This window comes from Lissotriton helveticus, chromosome 11, assembly GCF_964261635.1.
Source record: "Lissotriton helveticus chromosome 11, aLisHel1.1, whole genome shotgun sequence".
NCBI classification, from domain to species: Eukaryota; Metazoa; Chordata; class Amphibia; order Caudata; family Salamandridae; genus Lissotriton; species Lissotriton helveticus.
The window spans coordinates 748353702-748379023 of NC_136072.1; the positions used below are offsets into that span (position 1 = coordinate 748353702).

The 25322-nt window shown below is 43.0% G+C and overlaps 1 protein-coding gene across 2 annotated transcripts in view; it reads right to left on the bottom strand.

The window, feature by feature from the left end:
• The window catches only part of LRRTM4 (leucine rich repeat transmembrane neuronal 4), a 1979041-nt gene that overhangs the window by 1104636 nt on the left and 849083 nt on the right, over positions 1–25322 (bottom strand). For both annotated transcript variants that reach the window (XM_078666618.1, XM_078666619.1), the window contains exon 3: positions 12782–12841. In XM_078666618.1, the coding sequence (XP_078522744.1) occupies positions 12782–12841 (60 nt within the window). The remainder of the gene's footprint in view (positions 1–12781; positions 12842–25322) is intronic.

Here is a 25322-nt window from a genome sequence, read left to right on the forward strand (position 1 = left end):
TAAGTTGACACCATTTTGGAAAATGACAGAAAGTTCACAGGAAGAAAAAAATCAACAGCCTTTCGTTTTAGCGACACATACTGGACCTGTTACTTATTAGTCCTAACTCTGCGGAGGGATAGAGCTCATTTTCAGCAACATTTTAAAAAACAAATTCTTGGGAACTTTTTTCGCTTCGGAGTGTGCAAAGTATATTTGCATATAGATAGAAAGAAGAAAAATGTGAGACAGGCCCTTTAAAAAAGCGAATTAAACCGAACAAGTAATGAGAAGCAGGCAATTACAGAATGAGCACCAGTAACCAGAGACCCAAATGAGGGAATTTCTTGGCTTGCTGTAATTCCTCTCCGGGCCAGTGAGCAGAGGTGGACTGGCCTAGCAGTAAATAACGTCTCGAGTTTTCTTTTGCGTTATGATAGAACAGACAGTTCTCCTCTGGCCACAGACAGGGTTAGATATACGTTAATATACATCCAGAAACCAAATGTATATTTTTGGGATTTTTTGATGGCAGTCAAAATTGAAGTGTAGGTCAGATGTGCAATTCTTCAGCGCAGAATTTTACAAATACAGAACACAGGGGCATATTACCAAGGGATTTATCTCCGCTTTTTTGGCTTTAAAAGCCAAGAAAGGGGAGATAAAATTACCTCCCTATCAGCAACAGGGTGCTAACATGCAAATTCGCAAGTTAGCACCCTTTTTCTCTACGCTTCCCCTTGCATCTCTAATGAGATGCAAAGGGGGCGTTCCAGAGAAAAATAATAGGAGAAATGTTGTTAAGCAACATTTCTCCTATTATCAAGGATTTCGCTAACCCTGGTAATGATAAAAAAAGCAGCGCTAACCGCGGTTAGCACTGCTTTTTTTACACCTGGTATTTTCCTGACTTAGCCATGATATCCTATGGAAGGTGGATATCATGGCTAAGTTTGTGAGCCCCTATCATCATGCTAACTCCAAACTTCGAGAGATTATCGTTGGTTTTCCAGCGATAATCTCTCATTTGGCAGTTAGCGTGAGGATTTTTATCACTTCTGAGATAAATCTTGCTAATAGCAAGTTATCTCTGCGATAATTTCCGGCGATGCTTAGCGTTAAAAAATTAGTTGCTAAGCCTCGTTAGCGATAAATATCGCTAATCGTTGGTAATATGCCCCACAATTTCGTCAAATGTGACTCTTTTCACAGTTTTCCAGCGAATTAGAGTGTCCTCGCAGTGGTACTGAGTATCCTGCAATGACTTCTTGGGTACTGAAGTGAAGTTCAGTGATTTGAAGAAAATGCAGTGAGTGTCCTGCAGTGAAGTCCAGTTCCATGATGTAAAATCAAAGGCTCTGTAATTACGAGCTGTCACTGTAATCAGGGTTAGTGCCTTAAAGGGTAGACCTGTGGTATGTAAAAAGCCCACTGACTTGCGGTGAAGTAAATTCCCTTGCATGTGGAGTTTCTCACAACCATGCCCAGTGCATTGCAGTGAAGTACAGGGCGCTCTGAGATACACCATGTCGCAAAATACTCTAGCTTGCAGTGACGTATTCAACAGTGCGTACATATGTAGTTGCACTGTAGTGAAATCAGGGGCCTCATTTATGAGGTCGTGCGTCACTTTTACGCCGCTGGTGCGTGACTTTTTGTGACGCACCAGCAGCGTAAAAAATATGCCTTGTTGCACCAAATTTACAAAGTGACGCATCTAGGTAGATGCGTCACTTTGTAAACCCCTGCACTACATTATACCTGCGCCAGGTATAATGTATGCAGAGGGGCGTTCTGACGCAAGAAAAGGTCATAGAAGTGACGCAGTGAAATCTATAAGATTTCACTGCGCCACTTCTAGGACGCAAAAGCGTTAATTTCTTACCCCTGCCTCACAGCAGGCGTAAAACTGACGCAGGCCCTTTCACATGGGGCTTGCCCCATGTGAAAGGACACATTGCTGGAGTTGCGTCACTTTTGTGACACACTCCAGCAATGCGTCACTTTTGCCCCATACAGATATGTCGGAAATTCTGACGTATCTGTAACTCCTTGCGCAATGATGCGTCATACTGTAAATATGACGCATCATTGGTGTCGCAAGGAGGGCACAATGAAAAGTGACGCATCGCTGTTTTGACGCAGCGATGCGTCACGTTTCATAAATGAGGCCCCCGGTGTTTTGCGGAACTACACAATGCTTTCTAGTGACTAGAGCAGTTTAGTTTTATGCTTTACAGTGTCGTGCAGAACCGTGCAGTACATTTTAGTATTTTGCACTGTCGCACAGCGCCTTCCTCTTACGTCCAGTGTCCTGTAATGAGACCTTATGACGCATTAGTGACGTACAATGTGTTCTGTTGAAATACTGCGCCTAGTGTTAATTCTCCATACCTATGCACAGTTTAGATGCCAAGCAACAATGCCATTGCAAGCTGCCAAACTATTCGTCAAATCTATATTTTATGAAAGGGCAATTGTCCTCGAAGTACTCTGTGCATCCCCCCCCCCCCCTTTTTCCAGGGAGCCTTCAAATCCTTCAGACGGCCCATCACATTCTAAAGGGGGGCCCCATCATTCTGCATTTCGACGCTGCCATGTTCTCCCACCAACGCCTTCGAGCAGCAGTCAGCTGCAAACTCCTCTTAGAGAGGCACGTTGGACCCAGCCGACTCATTTTCTGCACGTCAAAATCTCTCTGCGCCCAACAGTTGAATCCGCCACGGCGCCACGTTCACGCTAACAATGAACGTGGCAGTGAAAGATTATACCAAGCGCTGCTCTATGTCACGAACTATTACTTGGAACATTCCACTCCACAGGGCTTTGAGCGCCGATTTCAATAAAGCCGTCACGGGCCGTATTTAAAATCTAAACACCAAGGAGCATGAATAATACATTCACATTAAGGGGTCTTGGAAAGCCAGTGTTTATGTACGTGATAAAAGGTTTGGAACTGTAAATTAAAAGGCGGTAATCACAGGAAGGGTCTCTGGTGACACTTAATGAACCACAGGACTGGAGGTCGAGAGCCGATGTAAACGTCGATGTTATCCCTCGACACCAATAAAACCCGAAACACGTACTTTCTGGGGTAGCGTTGTTAGTAATAATACATGAACGCTTGACAGATTCAAATGTCTGTCTGTGTGCTCGCCCACCTTAAGCAAATCGGAATCTATTTGCTATCAGCCCGCAATTTCATTGGTGTCTCACTTTTTAGTCTGTGCATATTTCCGTTCGTCATTTGTTCATCTTTCTCTCTACAGAAAGAGAGGTCTAAATTTCCAGAAAGCTGAGAAAGGGTAAGCCTTGATATTTTTGCGTTAAAAAAAATCATGACTTTTGAGACATTTTATGATGACCATATTACTATCTTACCCCATCAATGTGACTTTAAAAATCGTTCTGCATAAGATGTATTTCACACAATGCACTTGGGCCTGATTAATTACAAGGGTCAGAGGAACTGAAATTTCTAAATTGATTCCAATGGTTCCCTCAAATCTAGACTGTTTCCCCTGAAGATACATCAACGGGTAACAACTCTCTCCTGGTTGAAGGGTGGTTGTGACATACGCTGCAGTGATGTTGACCCGAGTTTCCTCATAAGGATGTAATACGGAGCGAACTTTGACAATGTTCCAGACTTGTGTTCCAACGGGCCTTATTGATAGCAAGGAGTGATTTTTCTTTGCTCTCAGCATATACAAGGGAAAGTTTAGCAAAGTCCACCCTTTGTAAATTCGGACTCATGCTTATAATTGATTTTGAAGTCCGTGAAATATGACTAATATTTTCATTGGTGGGCTTAAATGAACCCTGTTGCACTAATCTAGCCATCATGAGTCGTGTAGCCTTGATGATCCCAGTCTAATGAGAGGATTGCATGATGGAAACAGCTATTTAACATGTGGAATGCTACAATCTGATAATCTTAACAACAGCACTTACTTGAAGGGCGAGCAAGATATTTCGGACAAAGTCTTCAGCTGTTTGCTTTTAGAGACAGTGAAGGAGCAAGCCCTAGACCAGTAGTTCAAATAAAAAAAGAAAAGGCTGAATTATGTATTTCAATCCTGTCCTGATTTTTTCTCCATTTAGTTGGAGAATGATGTCTCCAGTTCAGAATTGAATATGATCATTGCAACTGGTTTGACTGGGATACTGATTTTTTTTTCTTCCAAAAATATATAGGTTTGTGTGCCATCACCAAACATTAGGGTATTAACGTTCACCTGATGTATCAGATGAAATAGATTGCTTCTAATGTAATTAAGCAGAAACAGTGAGAGGGCAGCGACTCGGGAGCACCACATAATGATCATGGGGAGAATGATTCTGAATATTCCATGCATTTTTGTTGAGACGTGTTTTTAAGTAACGAATCCAGTTCTGTTCAATCTCTGATATAGCAAACCATTATTTCACTCTAGAAAGCAGGATGAACAAGGAAAATCAGAGGAGCTAGCTAACCTTTACCATGAGTGGGGAATAACACCTCTCCGATATCAGAAATAGCTGATTATGAGCTTGTTTTGTTATCTAATGGGCACTTACTATAGTGCAGTGACTCACACCCGAAGGTGTATCTCGACGCTTTGCTACACGGAATCGGTTCAGTGCAGTTAGAACGGCCACGTCTTTAAAAGTCATTTGAACTTGGCAGGATCTATGTACATCACCTGCAGAGGCAGTTTGTTCCATTGAAGTGGGGCAAGATATGAGAAGGATCTATTTCCAAATCTAGAAGTGTGGACTCGAGGTATCCTTATTAAAGCTTTTTTGTAGACTGGAGCAATCTAGTAGGCTGGTAGTGGCAAGGTCTGGTGTATCGGTAAGTTGGGAATGAGTTAGTTAGTGCCTTGTCAGTCAAGCAATATAGTTTAAAGATGCTGCGTTTTCTGACTGGCAGCTAATACAGGGCTATCAAAATGGGTGCAGAGGAAGAACGTGAAGGGAGATTGTAGGTCAGCCAAGTCGCTGTATTCTGCACAACTTGAAGCTTGGACAGCAGTGTATCATTTGCTGTCACTAGCATTGCATTCCCATTGTCCAGGCAGCTCATGATCAATGCTTAGACTAGGGTTTTTTATTGATGTGGAGGGGAGCCATGGAAATTTTTTCTTAGTAGGAGCATTGTGGCAAAGCACGGCTCATAGGTCACGTTAACCGGTCTTTCATGGATAAATCTGTCCCAGCTTGATGCCAAGGTTTTTTACCACTTGATTTATGCATGAGTCAGGGCATAATTCAGCAGGCCACCAGTCCACTGACGAGAGTTTGCAAAACAAGATTTACGCTTATCTGGATCCTGCCTAAAGAAAATGACTAGTTGGGTATGATACAATCTCAAATCTGCATGATCGGACAGTTTGTGCAAGGGGGGCCTTTAGCTATTAAATATTGTCGGGCTCAGGGGTGAACCCTGCAGGACTGCTTTGTTATGCCGGGTCTGATGCTTAGTGAACTAATGTATCCACTACAGGGGCCTCCGTTCAACCTCATGGTCACAGGTTGGATATCTGGTGGGTCTACTCAGCCTTTCATCCTTTTTGAGGTTGATAAAATGAGTACCATTGAGTTGGGTAACAATAAACATCAGTTATTCAGCGCCAAGATGCACCTTTGGGGGTGAACATGCACTTTATAAATACACATTTTATGTTATGTTATGTTGACCAGCATTGTTCGAGACTTGAAAGAGTCTAGAGAGATTTTTGGGTCGAGTTGTCAAGATACTCCATGAGTCAGTGCAGTGCTCTGCCATGTATGCCTGTGCCATGTAGTCTCCGGATTAAGATCAAATGAGAGACTGTATCAAAAACCTTTGATAAATCCAGCATTACCAGCATGACTCGTGTGTCTGCATCTAATGACAATCTGATGGTGTCAGGGACTGCCGTTAGTGCGTTCTCAGTACTATGCATTGCTCTATAACCCGATTGTGAGGGGTCCGGGTTAGGGTCTTATTCTCTTCAAGGAAGGCAAAAGTTATTTGTTTATATGGCTTTCTAGACATTTTATAACAACAGAATAGCAAGATAAGTCCATAGTTGGAAATAATTTATGGATTGGCGTTGGGCTTTTTAAAAATTTGAGTCACTTAGGCAGTGCTTAATTTGTAAAATATTAAGTGCCAGGGATCTGGCCAGGAGACCACTGCAGCTTGCACCACCCATCACCCCTGTCGTCGCTGCTGAAACAACTAATAACAATCTATCTTGGATGTAAAAGCAACAGTTCAGATTATTCCAGGGCCCCAAAGTTAATGGAATGGCTGGGGGAGGCAGGTATTAGTAATTTCTTTATGTATATTGTTTTCCTAAGCAACCGTTATACAGCTCATCTCTAAATTACATGAGCAGCACCACCTTGTGGCCGACTGCACTAAGTTTGGTGTTGACAATTAGGTGCCGCTGCCCAGCACCGGAAACCAACTAAGTGCTGGTGCTCAGCATCGGAAAGCTCTGGTTCAAATTCAGCACTGCATTTAGGCAGATTTACACTCTGGCAGAAGTTTAGCTGAATCTAAAGAAAGGTCATAGAGAGCTGTAACTATTAGCATCATGATTCAGAAAAGGGGGTGGTGATGAAATGGCAGAAACCGGTCCCCGGAAGCTTGTTTCCTTCCCAGTGTAAGAATTGGCTTGGTAGTTTGGTTTGCCCTGTTCCCATCATGCACTGGGACAGGAACAGACTAATTTGCATATAGCCAGGTTCTGAACTGGGATGGTGCAGTGAGCTAAAAAAGGGTGTTGGATCTAGCCCTGATCTCTGGACTGGGTGAGAGTATTCTGCTTAATTCAGAAACTCTGTCCATCACCACCCCTTGTTGTTAACTATTAGCATCATTGCATGGGATAGACAGAAAGTGATACTGGGGGCATTAGTCCCATGGGGAGCTGGATTTGGCACAGTCCAACATCTCCTGTACCTGCTCCTGAGAGCAAGGCAAAGGTAACAATCAGGGGAGGCAGATTAAAGTCAAATTCATACTCCAGCTGTCCATGGTAGCCAAGAAAGTTCTCATAGATGGTATTTGATTTTTCCTTCAAAAAAGACAGGCAAAGACCTGTATATTATTTGTGAGATCAGGATGGCACGTTGCAAGGTCGAGGTTTCACAAAATCGTTCAGCGCTTTTAAAAGTTATTTTGTAGCATTTCCTGCTTGGTTTATTTTTCTTATTATATGGTGTTTACGGACTGCTTTTAGCTTTAAATAATAACTGAAGAGCATTACTCTATAAGCTTCTCTGTCAGGGGAAATTTGGTCAGACACCATCTACATTTCAGGTGTTTGCACTTGGATCATTCCAAACGCAGTGTGTCTGAGTACCAGGGGGCTTGACTTCAAGTTGAGGTGGAAGACATTTGTTTAAAACGTGCAATGTTATCGAAGGCCTGCATAAGGAAACAGTGGTATGCAGCTAAGGCTGAGTTTATATCAGTGTGCGTTGTGGTTGCAGTGGGCACAAAGATTTCACAGGACTTGGGTGAGAACACCCTCCATTGTCTCCTTATTCTGCTGGCCCCTTTATGGGGCTTAGCATATTCATAGTCTATTAGGATTTGTAGTTTGATCAAAAAGTTATCTTGTTGGAGGATGGAATTTTAATTGTAGGTCATGAATCAGTTCATTTTGTATATTAGAACATTGGAATGTTGGAAGCTACATTGAAGACAATGGAGGGCTCCGGGCTTCTAATGGTGGGCAGAAGCCCAGAGCTTTAACATTCCAATGTTTGCTCACAGTTGGCCTCAAAGAGACTGCAGGGATTTAAATCCCCTCGGGCTTGTGAGGCCTTTGTTTCACAAATTAGAGCATTCAGCACTCTGGGGGCAGAATGTTCCAATAGCCTTAGAGCCCTCCGATTGGCTCTACCAGCCTTTGGCTCAGACTTTTAACGCTGGAGCGGACCTTTAATTACTGGTAGAGCTGGCAATGGCGTGCTTTCAGGCTATATTAGAACAATAGAATGTTGAGAGCTCAATTGAAGACAATTGAGTAGCTCAGGGCATATAATAGCTAGTATAAGCCTTCTGCTTCAACATTCCAATGTTTGCCTTTCTATTTCTCCCTTTTTAATTTAGAACATTCTGAACTCAGTCGGTGGAATGTTTAACAGCCCTTCTGCCTCAGGCTATACCGGTTGGTAAAGGCTCTCTCCCTCATTATTGGCCAGAGCCACACTGTTATAGCCTTCAGGAGCGGGATATAAAGTTATTATCTTTTTTTTACTAGGTCTGTTACAACACTTTCCAGGATTATTCAGTGGTATGGTGCATTTTAAATCCTCTGAAAACTGGACAGAACTGGAGATTTGCTGTCAGTTTCTTTAACAGTTGGAGAAATATTACACTTTTCATTTGACAGTGGACTTTTTTTTGCAGACATACAATTTACTGTGCTGTCCTTCTGTTGTCAGAGAGGGGCAGCTTTGCTACAAGCATGGTATAAGGCAAGTTTTCTCATAGAGTGGTTGCCTTTATTTTTCAAGCTAATATTATACTTTGTGTCTCTAATAGTATGGACAAATATGACAAGGCAAGTTGGGAACTTTGCGTTGGCTCCTGTCTAGGCATGTAAGAGGATCTTTGTCATATTTGTGTTTATGCTGTGTAAGCTTGGAACCAACTTTCCAACAGAATCCCTTCTTTGATGTCAATCAAGGTAGTCGTGGATCCTCTGAGACACTTGCATTCTGATTGACAACCAAGAAGTATTGAATGGAGCTCTAAGAATTATTGAACTTGACTTGAGATGTCTTTGTGCTCTGTAGAGGAAGATTTGATACTGGGTGGTACAGGGCCAAATCAATTGGATATGCCATGGGTTACTTCCTGCTTTAATTATCTTAGAAAAATACCCCAGTGTAAATGAATCATTCATCATTGTCTATATATCTTGTGCAGGGGATTTCAAGTGGTTCTAGAGAAAGGACAAGGGGGCTAGATTACTCAGCCGGCCCTATCCCTCCCACCCACCCAAGCCCCCCCTAAATGGGTCAGGAACACTTCTAGAATCCCCCGAGACAAGCTAGAAGAAGGTCTCAGCTCACTCCTCCCGAACACGAAGGAGTCCCTCTCAACCTCAGATCTCACCTCACTCTACCATTCCAACCTCGAGCTCGCCCTGGATCAGCTCGCACCTCTGAAACTAAAAAAAACCAGAAGCATCCCCTCCAGGTCTTGGTTCTCGACTGACATTAATGAGGAAAGAAGACATCTAAGATCCCTGGAAAGAACCTGGAGGACCAACCCTACCACCCTCCATCGGGACCACCTCAAGACAGCTCGCAAAAACTATTATACCCACATCAAAAGCAAAAAATCATCCTTCTTCTGCTCCGCCCTTGATAACGCCAAAAACCGCCCCAAAGAACTCTTTGCCATCATCAGGAATCAAACTTCCATCCCCAAGGCATCCAACATAGTAGCATCCAAGACCCTGTGCGAAAACTTTGCTAGTTTCTTCAATGAAAAAATTGCCAAAATTGATCGCTCATTCAGCACGAATCCTTCACCCAACCTCATCCCCCTCGCAACCCCATCTATCCGTTGGTCTTCCTTCCAGCCGATTAAGGAAGAATTGATAAGCAATCTTATCGCTGCCGCGAAACCGTCATCTCATTCCCTCGATCAACTGCCCTCGAGACTGACAAAGGATATGAAACTCACTCTAGCCCCAATCTGGGCCAAGATCATCAACAGCTCCTTGAAAGAGGGCTTCATCTCCGACTGCCTCAAACTAGGACAAGTCACTCCTCTTCTAAAAAAACCTGGCTTTGATCTCACTGATCTGAACAACTTCCACCCGGTCTCAAACCTTCCGTTCCTAGCCAAAATTCTGGAAAGATGCGTGCTTGCACAATTAACCCAACATCTGGAGATTTCCAATCTATTGGACCCGCACCAATCAGGGTTCAGGAAGGGCTGCAGCACCGAAACCGCAATCCTAAATGTCCTAGATGATCTGCACATGTCACTCGACTCCAACCAATGCAGCCTTCTCATCCTCCTTGACCTCTCGGCTGCATTCAACATCGTGGATCATTCCCTCCTACTTAATGCCCTCCGAGAGAGAGCGGGCATCGAAAAGACAGTCTTAAAATGGTTCTCCTCTTTTCTTAACAACCGCACTCAAAAAATAAAGATCAACAGCTTCAAATCTGACCCCCTTCCCGTCAGAAGAGGAGTCCCCCAAGGGTCAGTACTCTCTCCACAACTCTTCAACATCTACATGGAACCCCTCACTTCACTTCTAAGGAACTCCAACATCCCATTCCACCTCTACGCAGATGACACTCAACTATATTTGAAAACCACCTCAATAGCAGACATTCACAGATTAAATGCGACACTCATGAAGGTCCAACAGTGGCTCAAAGCCAACCACCTCAAACTGAATGAAGAAAAAACAGAAGTTCTCCTAATATCGAACAAAGATGAAAATCCACAAATAGTGGAATGGCTCAAAGCCTTAAATGCTCTCAATGTCTCTCTGACACCAACAAACTCCGCAAAATCCTTAGGAATCACCCTCGACTCCAAACTGGACATGAACAAACACATCTCTAAAACCGCCAAAAGCGCATTCCTGAACCTGAAACTTCTACACAAGATCAAACCCTTCCTCCCCCCCAAAGACCTGAAACAGGCCACCCAGGCACTTGTGCTTTCCAGAATAGACTATGGCATCCCAGTGTTAACGGGAACTGCCAAGACGCACCTGGAACAACTCACCTCCACCCTCAACGCAGCAGCAAGAATGGTCACAGGTACAAAGAAATTTGACCACATCTCCCCAGCACTCAAAGAACTGAAATGGCTCCCGATTGTCCAAAGAGCCAACTTCCGCACAGCCTGCCTCACTCATAAAGCCCTACATACAGGCAAACCGGAATACCTGGCTTCTAAACTCAAAAGGGCGGGTCAGTCCAGGAACCTCAGAAGCTCCAGCACACTTTTACTCATCCCTCTGAAATCACAGAAGCGAAAAACCTCTAATAAATCCTTTGCGGGGAATGCCCCCAGAATCTGGAACTCCATCCCCCCTCATATCAGAATGACTGCCTCCTTCCCGCAATTCAAATCGCTACTCAAAGCCTTCTTCCTTGAACACTCTGGTGCCTAAGATGAACCTCATACGGGACAATGGTAGTCAGCCTTCTATCGGAACCCAGAACAATAGATTCTCACCAGATCACCATCCCTTATTCCGCTCGTTATTGTTGCACAGACTCTATTTCCTGCTTGTTGTTGTTTTATCTATATTTGCTGTGAAGCGCTCTGATACCTCTGGGTCCAGCTAGCGCTATACAAAACTTCAATAAATAAATAAAAAAAATTAGGCAAAGGTTGAATGTTTTGGATTTCTTGTCACCTATAAAGTGGTGTGGTTCGATTATATTGAAGAATTGAAAGGACTCACATTTTGAGACACTTTTGCCGTATGCATACATTTATGAGAAATTAGTGAATACATTTTGTTTTCAATATGGGTAATATTTGCAATTTTTGTAAACATTTGAATTTAACAGCAAATCGTTGAAACCCATGTAAAGCAGCACATCTGCAAAACAAACAACATCATAGAAATGCCATTCTTATGTTGTGTTAGGCGCAGTTCATCTAATTTGGGAAACTCCGTTTAAAGTGCTGTGCCATTCCAGTATTTTTTAAACCTGCAAAAAAAGCATCGTATGCAGGGAGCAAGTCCCTCAGACAGTGTTGATCCTATGAAAATCTCTCTCTCTCTCTTTCTCTCTCTCTCTCTCTCTCTCTTTCTCTCTCTTTCTCTCTCTCTCTCTCCCCCCCCCCCCTCTCTCTCTCTCTCTCTCTCTTTCTCTCCTCTCTCTTCTCTCTCTCTCTCTTCAGTCCTGAATAGATCATGTGCTGGTTTAATATTATGGCCTGTGTACCCATTCGAATCCCCTCCCTTCAAACATTATGATCATGTCATTTTCTACACAATTCAAAGCCAACAAAGACCCCATGGATGACTATTCTCTATGCCCAGGGCCACAATGCATTACTTTTCCTTGCACAACCATCCAATAATACTAAAACCATTTAGGTTGTCCTTCTGGGAGTACCAGAAAGTGGGTTTAAACTTGAGGGTATTAATCAACTTGGCCGAGTGAGGGTACAGCTGCGCTTCCAAGAGCGGTTCCTTCTGGATTTAGGAATGGGAGCAATCGGATAGATTTTAACAGATTTATACTGCCTAATTAGCTCTGGAGGCCCGCTTCCAAGTCAGATGGAATGAAATGAACGCATACAATGTTTTTTGCATTTTGCGCGCAACATAGTAATATCTTCCCCTCCGCATTATTCTTATGAAGTAGCCAACAGAAGCACAATGCAGACTCTGCCGGTGCATGCTACCTGTGTGAGTATGAGCCAACATCAACCTTCTTCGCTTCCACTCAAACCTTGATGCATGTTTCATCACAAAACGTTTTTGACCTTTTTATTTTGACTTTCTAATGATGTTTTTATTAACTGTACCTTGGTTAATTGTTTCGGTAAATCATAAATAATGTTTAATTTATTTAAATTATGTACTCGTGTTTGGACAGGACTCTGGAGCACTACATAAAATAAAGAAGCTATAAAAATAAAAAAAATAAAAAAAATAGGTAAAATTACGACTGAATAAATGCATGCACAACGTTGGACACAATATGAGACATTTGTAGAGTTCAAAGTATAAACTGTTAGTGGTATATCTTCTCCAAATTCTTAAGCGTGAGCTCCTCAAAACACACCACTTAAAAGAAGTTTTACTGAACATACCTCAGAGGTGAATGAACCCTGTACTATATTTCCGAAGATATGGCGCCCAGCAGCATTCATCTGAAAATAAGTAAATTCATTTTGTCAGTTTTCATTTTTATGAATTCAAGTAAAGAGAATAAGCATCACTAACAAATGAGAGTAAAATACAATAAAGTAAAAGGCAAAAGGAGGAATTCGGACCAAAAATTTGATTTAAAATAAAAAGGACTAGAAAAGAGGGACATTTCCAGCGCTTTTCATTTTAGGAGGGAGAAAGTTCCAGTCCTCTAGTTTAACAACTGTACTGTATCTGTATCATATCACAAAATATCCTCAATAAAAACCCTTGAAATAAAAAAAAAAGCAGGTTCATTGACCATCTTAGGAATACACATTCTGAGGATCTAAAGTTGTAACTCTCAGCCCTCTGATTCAGTGAAAGTGGTATAACATTAGAATATTGAAAAGCATTATATGTACACTAAAGTTTAGAACAATATAATAAGACAATTCAGATCATGCACAATTGTGGCTGAATGCTTAATTGCAGAGAGACTTGTCTGAGCGTTTTCTTTGGCTGCCTACTGCACTATCCGCCGTCCGTCTAGTTCAAGCACATTGATGCGTTTTAATAGACACATATTTTGGCTGTGGCCTCCATGAGTATGTCTCAAGTGCTTATATGGAGTGCATGCTAATGTATACCTCTGAAGGAAAAGAATTATTCAGTGAACTATGAAAGGACCATGTACACTTATAAACTTAGGCTAAGAGATTGCCGTTTGCAGTAGCATCAAGGGCAAGGTCTGAAGCAGAAAAAAGCGCTAACCCATATACTTAAGGCCTCCATTGAGTGACATGCAAGATAGCTTAATCAATGCAAACAGATATGCAAACAGACACTAGCACCCGCATTATGAGTGGCCCAGTTAGTTGTGATATGTGCAGAAATGTCTGGTACCAAACACATCGCAATTGGGAGATTGGCAGCTGATATCACTCTCCCAGAGTTTTCACCATACATATTTTAGTAGGTAAATCCTGTTGTTATTTAGCAGGGGAAAAAGGCCCAATAGTGATGGGGACATGTGGATTTTGGTGGACCAAGCAATAAAATCCACATGTCAGTATGAATTATCGGGGAAAAACTAGCAAATGGAAGTTATTTCTTAGACCTATTAAGTTCCAAGCCAGTGGAGCCAGATTTTATGAGTCCTGATAAATGTTGGCCTAAGCACCAGACCACTAACAATGAAGTCCTACATCTATATTTTACCTCTCAAATACAATAGAAACTTATGAAGTTTGACATTTGAAAAGAAATCTTTTCTACATTAAGTTGGAACGATTTCTAAGCACTCATGCTTCGTTATAAATTGATGTCAACCACGATCAATGCCCTAAGAATGTAAAAATCTGGATTCCACCAAATATAAATCTGCCTCACTACAGACCTAAGTAGTTCAAGTCCCCTGTTAGACCTGGCATCCTTGGCATGGTTCCCCCTGACTTTCTGCCTCCTGACGTCCTGTTTTTCTGACTTCATTTTTGCCAAAATTAGGATTCTGGGCAATGTACTACTACCAACCAATGCTAAGGTGCATATGCTCTGTACTCTACACATGGTAACATTGGCTTATCCCCATTTGGCATCTGTAATTTGCATGTAAGTCCCTAGTAAAGAGCACTATATATGTCCAGGGTCTGTCAATTAAATGCTTCTAGTGGTCCTGCAGCACTGATTGTGCCATATACTCATTAACCCTTTAAACATGGCTCAGACCTGCCACTGCAGAGCCTGTGTCTTAAGTTTTAAACTGTCATTTCAACCTGGCTAGTTAGCCTACTTTCCAGGCTCCACCCTCTTTTGTATTGCATGCACGTCACCACTAAGGTAGGCCCGAGGTATCCCCATGAGCAGGGTGCAGTGTATTTAAAAAGTAGGACATATACTTTTGAGTTATACATGTCCTGATAATGAAAAACTGCTAAATTCGCTTTTCACTACTGCAAGGCCTATCTCTCCCATAGGTTAACACAGGGATTGCCATTGGGATCAGATAGAAAATTGGAGTTTGGCGTCTCTGGAATCACATTTTACAAACAAATCTTTTAATAAAGTTGGTTTTTAAATTGCAGGTCTGAAAATGCCACTTTTAGAAAGTTGGCATTTTCTTACTTTAACCATTCTGTGCCTCTGCCTGTCTTTGAATACACGTCTGGGTTAGGGTGACAGCTGGGCTTTGTACATTCCCTATAGACAAGGGAGCTGGAGTGTGACATTTGCATTCTAATGGCATATCACCAGTCTGATGGGCCTTCCTGCTGTAGATTGATAAGGAGGAGTTGTCACTTGCACCTGAATAGTGGTGTGCCTGTCACCACACAAAGAGCTGTGTACTCCCTTGTAGTGCGTCTGGACCCAAGGAAGTGAGAGCAGGAACCTTGTGAGGTTCAAAGGCCCCCTTGGTGCCAACCCCATGTCAAAGGCACATTTAGGTATAAGTACTGGACTCTTCACACCCCAAGTTCAGTTCACTTTAGGGTCCTGAGGAGACTCAGCAACTAATTAAGAGAAGCTGCGCTGCCAGGATGGACTGCCACTTTGCCACATGCTTTGCTGTGTTGGCCTGCTGCCTGCTTATTGCTGTGGTGTCAGGAAGGACTGCCACTTTGCAACTTACTCTGCTGTGTTGGTCTGCTGCCTGCTACCTCTGCAGTGAGGGAAATTTGAAATTGCCCTCTGTAACCTCTTAACCAAGAAACTCCAAGGGCTTATTGGCTTTCCCCTGTTGTCGATGGCTCAGTGGCATGAAAGACTTTGTTGTACTCAGATGGAGCGCTCCACTCTAAGAGGGTCCAGTGTCTGCTTTTATTTATCTACAACTTCACCTTGCAACAAGCTGTGCTTTACGCAGCTCAAGATCGTCTGCTCTGGTTGTGCATTGACGTCGCAGAGCCATGGAAAGCCTGCGAGCACAGACCCCAGCATTGCCTTGCTGACTTGGGATTCCCTCTGCAGTATCATCTTCAGACCATCCCACTCTTCCTGCCAGCCTATGCCACACTGAGGAATGCGGGCTAGCCCTGAGCACAATCACTGCATTGAGGGCCCCATTGGCCAGCTCGGGTGATCAGGTCTGTGCGGACTCCACGTCAGCCCTGCACAACTGGGCCTGACCTTCTCCCAGCAAGGGGAGCTCCCTATGTGGCAAGCCCTGATTGAGGAGTCTGACATCCCTGCTACTCCTGCCAAAACCCATGTACAAGGGAGAGTGAGGCTCTTGTTGCAGATCCGCATACCATGGGTGTCCAGGGTGCCGCTTAAACACAGTCATACACCACTCTTTCCTTTTATGAATTTTATGAAATTCGAATAAAGGTCTTTTGAACTTTTGATTTGAACTCACTCTTTCTTTGATACGATCTCCAGGTAGCCACTCAGGACTTTTGGAGGCCTGCTTTCTTGCTTCACCGCTGGGGCAGCCCTGTTTATGGTCTCCTGATGGCAACCGTTTGTAATTGTGCCAGGCTTATTCCAGGGTCACCAGCCTGTTCCAGCATGCCCATTGCCAAACAGCAAATATATAGCCAAACAGCAGGTCCATAGCCAACTGTGGAACAGTCTGTCCCTGCATTCTTTTATTTCAAAAGCTGCATTTTTCAGTACCGTTTGTGCACAGAGGCGACAAGGGCGTGTTTCCAGCACAAACTTTAATGCGCTTTTCATTTTTAGCATGCCTTTGTATAGCGGGCTTCTGCGGTTGTCTTGGCAACGCTTCCTTGATGAATAACAGAGGGGAAATTTCAATACCAAGAACCTCTGTCAGCTGACCTGCCAATAAAACAATAGCTGTGCGTGGGATGCTCTCTGCTTCCCCCGTTTTATTTTTGCATCCTACACATCTGCAGCTCAGACCTTTCCCGGAGCTGTAAATGCGCGAGATCAAGCAGTAAGGGACCTTGGCAATCATTTCTGCCCACTCGTATCAACCTGCTTCAGAAGTGCGTCGGGGTTTACATACTAATGTGCTCAGGGTCTTCCGTACCACGGCGCATCCTGAATTAAGCACCTTAAGACCCCCTCTTGTTTCCTGCCGCTGTTCGGTCCATCTCCTCGTCACGCAGCCTCCCTGGGTGTGAAGAGAGATGACAGCCACGCGGTGGCATATTCCTCTGGTGATTCTGTGACGCACTCCGCTTTCGTAGGCACCACAGAATGACGTTAGCTACGTTCAATCATGCACAAACATTCTATAGAAAACTGTGTGTGGTATTACTGGGCAGACTGTTCACTAAAAATGACAGTTAACAATTACAATAAAACAAACAGCACAGTCTGTAAAGCAAGTCACCACACCGAGGCCGATTCGAAAAGGAACTGCTGGTGCAAAAGCACGACTTTATTAACCGCAGTTGGGCGCCGCCTAAACGTTCAGATGTTCTTAAAAAATCACAATGACGGACGTGCATTTTACAACAGGTGTGTTTAAATCTGCGTGCTTCTAGATCTTTTATTTTTTGCGGTAGGATTGACAGGCGTTTTAGTCCACTAGTGAAAGGCAGCTCTGATTTACTCTGCAGATGCGGCACAAAACTCTGCTTGAGAGTGGTAGCATAACGAAACTTGAGATGACCCTCTTGCAAAGTGCAGGGAGCGGGGCGTCCTTAGAACTCAGTCAAGAGGTCTGAGGCCTGGGTACTGTGCCGAGGACCCCCCTGCCCCCACCAATCCCCACACGTCATGGGCTGCCGGGTCCCATGTTAGGGCCCTGCTTGAGAGGGCACAGAGTTATGGCAAACCTTGCCAAAATGACAACTGTAGCACCAAGTAGTGTTACAGATTCTACAATGTGACGAATCTTTGAAGAAAAGAGCAAAAGGATGCAGCGTTGCACTAAGCATATCATGTTAGAAGATCGCCATGTTCGAATACCAGGTGGGCTGTCCTGCACTTCAACCTTCCGATACCTGTAAATTGATTAGCACCGTGTAGGATAATTACAAACCTGCTACATTTAAGTACTAGGAGCAATTTCGGTTTGTGGTGTGTACTGTAGAGAGTGCGAGGTTAAACAATACACCCTGAACAGAGACATCTTAAGGATTTTGGGGGCCCTTTTCGGAACAGCTTTGAATTTTTTAAATCCAGTTTCAGCTTTATTGTGCCTTCTTTGGCCAGGTCACTGACAGTGTACAGGCACTCTCACCCAAATTCAAAATTTGTTTACATCAAATATTCAGTGATAGTGAGGTGTTTTCAATATTGTAACACAGCATCAACTCATTAATAATCACTGTGAAACCAGTGCTTAGCTTGTATTAAAATAAGTGCCGGGGCCCTCGTCAGGAAGCCACTAGAGCTGACACCACCCATTGCCCCTGCCAGCACTGCCAGTACAAACTGTTAACCATCACACTCCCTAAAAGTGTGACAAGTCAGACTATACCAGGCCCCTTCAGCTGTAAGAGTCTCTTGGGCGGCAGGTATTAGTCATTTTTAATGTATAATTATTCGCAAACATCTGTTGTTCTAATCTCTAAATTAATCACCATGTGTCAGACTGTCATATGTACTGGTGCTGACAATTAAGTGCTAGTGTAGAGCACTGATAACCACCGGTCCAAATTAAGCACTGTGTGACACCCTCCAGTTTCTCATATGGGGGTCCTATTTTGATCTAAAGACATTTTTAATGGTTGCTGAACATAAGCACAACATATCTCTGCAAAATGTCTGTAATAGGCTCTCACACATCACTAACATTACAAATAAATTAAATGGAAAACGGTGTTTAAAACAATCTGTTTAACCCCTTCACTGCGGCGGCTATTCCGCCGCAGTGCTAAGGGGGCGGGGCGGAAGAGCGGCGGGCGCATGCTGGTGACGGAACCGCTCCGTCACCAGCGTCGGTTGCGCTGTGCTTATGACGGAGCGGTTCCGTCATGGCCCGCCCCGCTCAATAGAACGCTCAGCGCAGGCGCGTAATCCGCGCCGCGCAGGCGTTCCGGGCGGGCCATGACGGAACCGCTCCGTCATCAGCACAGCGCAACCGCGGCTGATGACGGAGCGGTTCCGTCATCAGCAGGGGAGGGGTTAAGAATTATTCAAGGTAGTCAGGGCAGAACTCCCTGTAGAACAGACCTGGCCCTATCAGGGAGCCCCCTGAAAGGCTCATGCCTTGGGCCAGCGCCCACTTTGCCCATGCCTTAAAACATCTCTGAGCCTGAATTCTGGTGGCTCCCACATTAGGTGTAACATTCAGTGCAGAATGATACAAGCAGTCGATCTCAAGGGTTGGGGCATACACCACTTTTGAAAGCATTGAATTGCTTTGCGGTAGTCCCGGTATTTGGTTCTTTCACTACCACTATATTTTCGGCTCAGTGTCATGCGGTCTGCTCGCAGGGCAGAGGTCTACCAAATGCAAACAGATTGACCACTGAGGATATTCTGCACCTCCTCGAGAGAAAGGGACAATCAAACGGTGAAAGGCATTAATCATGTGTCGTGTGATTGTATGGGTGGGGGGCTTTTTGTCATGGGGAAATTTGTTTTATTTCTCTTTGACTTAGACCCAGATGACAAGTCTAGCAAACCTTTCCTTCTTTCTGCAAACTTCTCTTAAGGGCCCTTCTGCTGTAGGCATTTGAACTCTAAAACATGTGACTATCACTTGTTTCTGGGATACGAGAGTCTGTCCCCAAATCTACGTGCATCAATAGATCAGTGGCTGCCATCCCTCCCCGGTGACCATGGGAACACCTACAAGACCACTTTCCCTGACAAACATAACACTCAATAAGCCTAAGCGAAATCAAAGTTGGTAAACAGAGTGACCCTGTTAACCTTCGTGAATAAGATAGCTCTGGGCCTAGGCTTTATCACCCCGTGGACAACCTGCCAACAACCATACACCACCCATCGTCCCCAATGCCCTCAGGTCTTTACACTGCAGTTTGTTTCAGCCTGCTTTCCCCCTCCACACCCTTAGATGTCCTTCTAGCTAGAGATGTGCCTAGAGAAGTCCGTTGGTTATGCAAAGAGACAGAGAGAGTAAAAGTGAGACTCAGGGAGGGAGACAGAAAGGCAGAGAGTATGCTGCCTGTCTGCAGAAAGCTATGGCTTTAGGGGGGAAGATGCTTCCTAATGTTGGCCATGTTTTTCTTTCTATTAGGCCAAGACCATCCCAGCCTGTCACCCCTGTTTCAATCTCTCTCTCTCCATCACCACCCCCTTTTGTACCACTTTGGCCACCATAAGTGTGGCAGGGTATGCTCAGACGTGAGTCCCTTGCTCACTTTGCCACTGGATTCAAGCAAGCCGGGCTGAAGACGGCTGTAATACCAGAAACCGGTCCCCGGAAGCTTGTTTCCAGTCCAGGGAAGGCATGGCTTGGCAGTTCGGGCTGGACTGTTCCCATGAGGCACAGGGTCAGACTGATTTGCATACATAGCCATGTCTGAACTGGGGTGGCAGAGTGGGCTAAAGAACGGTGATGGATCCAACCCAGATCTTTTGACTGGGTGTGAGTGTTTGATTGGTTCAGATGCTCCGTCCATCACCAACCCCTTTTGTACCGATCTCATTACAGAAGCAGCTCAAGTCGGCCGCTGATATTGCACGCTGTAGAAAGACTTATACAATGGTGATTAAAGCAAGGAAATACATACTTAGATTAAATGTTTGGAGGATCTGAAGGAAACTGCCTCCAAGAAAGACCAGAAGGCCTTCTGGAACAGTATTAACCAACCATATCTCAATCGTATAGAACCCGTGATCGAATCTACTATAACGGGCCATGAGTGGGCCACTTTCTTTGGGGAGGTCTATTCTACCAGTGATATCTTAGGCAGAGATGGCAATCCCTCGATGCCATTGTATGCCGGCGATGCTTTTTATTATGGGCAGCACGCTTGTTGCGCTTAAACGGCTCCTGGTTGCTTTTGTATCTTTTATGACGAGACATAACATGAGGATTATCATTAGTAAATCCTTCTTAATGTCCTGCGGATACAGGAAGGCCCTGTAACCTACTTTTCTGCTTCATGCTACTTCTGTTAAACATGTAAACAACTTTAGCTATTTAGAGGTCATGTTTTACTGTAGTGGATCCAGGCAGCCGCAGATAGAAAATAGGAACAATGAACTGGCAAGGAGCATTAATGCTGTACTCGCCTTTTCGGCTAAACTAGACAAAATATAACTCTCCCATATGCTAGCCATATATCGGGCAAAACCTGTAGGCATGGCAACATATGGGGCAGGAATCAGGGGCATGCAGGTGTCTTCCCTTCTACAGGTAACAGAAAAAAGTTAACACAACACCTACTTACTCTACCACCATCCACTGCATCCATTTTTACCTACAGGGAACTAGAACTTCTTCATACTGAAGATGCCCTCAGAACCCACCCAACAATGTGATGGCATACTGTCTGGACTAATGAGACTCTCCTCAATAATAAGTTGTTAATCGAGGATTGCTTGACCCTGTCCCGAAGATTAGAGATTCCATGGTGGAGGGAAATTAGGGACTTTGCTATGGCTCTGTGTAGGCAGGATTTGCTTTAGACCCTCAACGATCTTTGCCAATGCTAGATAAAAAAAACACTTAGAGCCATGTGTTATGCACATTGAAAGGAAGAGAGGTGGTTAAGAGTATCAGTACTCTATAATGTTGCTTGATATATGCAACTCACCCAATCCAGGGACATACAGCCATTTTTGCTGTAAAGCGCATCACACTATTGGTATTTTATTATTCTTAGGTTCCTACTAATTCTATTTCATAAACTAGTCACCTCCCCTCAAGGTAATGACTGTTCACCTGACCTACCACCTTGCCCAAGAGACCAGCAATCTGCCCAGAGCACTTTCATGTTACGCTCTTCTACACTTTCGACTCCCAATTTAGGTCTTTGATGTTAAAGACCTTATTGGTCAAGGAGAAACATCCCAAACCAGGCAGTCAAAACAACGCTTGGCTTCAAAATGCAGGCAGAACCGCATACATCTAAACCACGCACATGCCTTTACCAAGCATATGTGTAGTTTAGACATACGTGGCAGTTAGCGCTCTGGACTCGGGTGGACATGGTCGGACTGGGCGAAGGGTCGGAGATGACATCCTGCCTAGGTGAGGAAGGGACAGACGGAGTGGAATGGTGAGTACAATTTTTGTATTATAAAATGTAAATGGTGGGGAGGCTTGTTTTAGGGCTCGGAGGGGGGTCGAGTTCTGGGGTGAACGTTTTAGGGCTCAGGGCGGGGGGGTCGGGGATGAGTTCTGGGATGAAGAATTTAGGGCTTAGGACAAGGGGGTCAGGGTCGACTTCAAGTTTGGGGGCAGGTTTAAGTGCTGAGGGCGCAGGGGTGTTTTAAAAGCTGCGGTGGTCTTAGTATTTAGGGGTGGGGTTCACTTTTAGGATACAAGGAGTGGTGGCTGGGTGCTAGGGCAGAACCTTAACCAGGTATATGCCTTTACTAATTATGCAATTACAACTACATTTATTGTAAAGGCATGCATGGTGAAGGCATCCATGGTTAAGACGCGGTTGTTGTTAAGATCGTGTTGTTCAGCCATGCATGGTTGGGAATTGTGTGGCTGAAACATACAACCTTGGTCAAGTACTCTCTATGCCATTGCACATGCACTGCACTTTCTACAATCAGCCAGCTCAGAGGAGATTATGTTTACGATTTACACTTTCTTGAACTTGTTGTTAAGGGCGAGGAGATTGCTTGGGTAGCTTAATAATATGGTGGCGCCTCTCAGTATGTTTGACTTAATATGCTATGTATGAGGGTCATATATTTTGATTGGGTGGCAAGGTACCTTGTTAACAGCAAACCTAATTTAAAGACTGGATATGGTGCCACCCAAGATCACACTTACATCGCATAAAGCAAACAATTACCCTGTTTATACTTTTCTGCCCTACTCACATGCTTTAGAAACTCACTGGCAGGCCTACCAACGGATATTATTTTAGATATTGTTTTTGGCAAAAGTATTTTATGTGCTAGATGAGTGTATTATTATTTTTTAATTGATCTTTTAGATGCACTTGTACTATTATATGATGTCCTGTTGTTATGTTTAAGTTTTATACTTTTGTGATCTATTTTAATATGACTGAATAAAATTAACTAAAATGGGCACGCAAGAGACCCCAAAGTGCATTTTGTCAAATGTACACATTAAGTTGTGTAATATTCTCAAAAATTACAATTTCATCCACCCCTTAGTACTAGAAGGGCTCCTCTTACTAGAGTCAGAGAGGTCCTCCAGTCATTTCATCCTTTTTTGATTTAGTGCTAAGCCCAGATGAATATTAGATATGTGAATGTATTCAAACTTTAAATAAGTATATACATAATTTAAAATATGTACAACGCAGAAAAAATACTTGAGAAACATTCCTCTAGATAAAATAAACAAAATCCTGTTTGACAGGCTGAAATTTGGACCTTTGCTCCCTCCCCCTAGATGTAGCACTTGAGGTCTCTTTCTCCCATGGCATGAAGCCTGAATTCATTATTGCGTTATTTTAAGTTGGACCCCTATAGAATTTCCAGTGAGTCCCTTAGGATCTGTGAAATATTTTTTTGATATGCTGTGGGTACGTTTCCATTATATTTGAGCTTGGTAAGAAGGCATGGTGATAAAAGAGCCTGTGAAGCAATGGACCATACACATGGCTCAGTCTAATGGGCCTGATTTTCAACAACAGTATCTTGGCTCTGCATCATTGAAACATGCTAATCTATGATAACCTCAAAATGGCTGGTAGTGCATTGACATAAACTGGGACAGGTGCAAAGAGATCTTTGACCATCTTTGAAAAAGCATCTTTCTTGATGTGGTGAGTCTTCAGCAAAGAAGGAAAGGTAAGAAACAGGTGCAATTTTCCTAACTGTGACAGAAGTGCAAACCTTCTCCCCCTAAGGTTGTTGCTCTTCCCAATGCCAGAGTTTCCAGGCTGCAGCATACTCCTTCAAGTAAGAAGAAGTGAGATAACATTGTCAAACAAATTGTGGCCAAGGAGACACCAAACATTCCAAATTGTTTATATGGACTTCGGTTTCCTTTAAGTTTTCAAACAGAATGGTAAAACCTTTTGGTCCTGGCACTAGTTTCAAGCTAATAAACATAATTTTAATAGGTACGTTGCAATTTCTTTCTGGGAGGTGTCTATTTTCTTCGCAGTCACCGCCTCTTGCCAACTTCACATTAAAAGTTAATTTGAAGAATGATAGTTTATTTACTAGAGACTAGATATTTGATAAAACACATGCATTAGCCAATAAACGTGACATTAACGAAGAAGAAAACACCTCCTGGCAGCAATGTATCGATTTCTGTTAGCCTAGGTTAGAATCCCTCCCTATATTCCTCATATTCTTACATAACATGAGGGGAAACTCACATTTGCTCAGGGGGCATCTGCCATTTTTGACAAATGCTTTGCATCCTTGAAATTCAAAATGACCATTAACATAGCCAAAAGAAGAAAATTGGAGAAAAACTGAACTGTCCAAAATATGCCATGACAAATTTTTCAAATTCAAGTTCCAAAGATTCTCACTTTTGTAAACTTTATCAACAAAATTATAATTTCCAATAAACTCTTGCAACAACATTTCTAAAGAATCCCTGTAGACTTGTAAACTAGATGGCTTGCTCATGCATTCACACAAATACGTGCTAAGTGGAACAAGACACACTGTAACTGATTTATATCTAAGCCCATTTAGATTTGTAAAGAAAGGCATTCTAACTCCTGAAAACCCTAGGTTTTTCACTTGGGACCCTTTGGTGGGACCTCTGGTCTGGTTTGTCTCACCCACTATAAGCTCTTATTAAAATTAGTTTGAGCTGTAATATATGTTGCTCAACTTTTAAGATGAAGCCCGCCACTGTGCAGCAGGTGTAAGAGGCTCTGAGTATGTTGCACATAGATATGGTCTACTAGTAATTTTGCACACAGAGTTGGAAAGTCCGCCACAGTGTTGGAGATCTCCTTTTATGTAAGTATAGGGAAAATGAATAAATGCTAATGTTTTTAAAAAATATTAGAAATATTCTAAGATATAAAATATATGAATTATATTTATTTTAAATATTTCATTTGAATCTAGGGCTAATAAACATAATGTTGCAGTGTATTAACTCATCAAAGTAAATGTTTATTAAATAATTAATTAATTGAAATGTATGCATTTCATTGATAAACTATAGTTTTTGAACAATATTTAAAAACACACTTGCATTTTTTATTTAAATTTGTTAAAAACAATGTTTAAGTCTATTAAATTATTTCTTTTTTGAGAAATATATGAAACACAAGCAGTTCTCATGTAGTACTACTTCTCATATTAAAAAAGCAGTTTGTGAATTATCCCTGTAGAATACATTGTTTAGTTGGGTGTATATTAAAGTACTTTCTTTTTCAAAAGAGAAAACATTGACTTAACTATGATTTATTGTGTTATTTGATGCATTGTTGAGTTCAGAGTTTCTTGCCCAAAGCACATTCCTGAGTCAGACTTAGA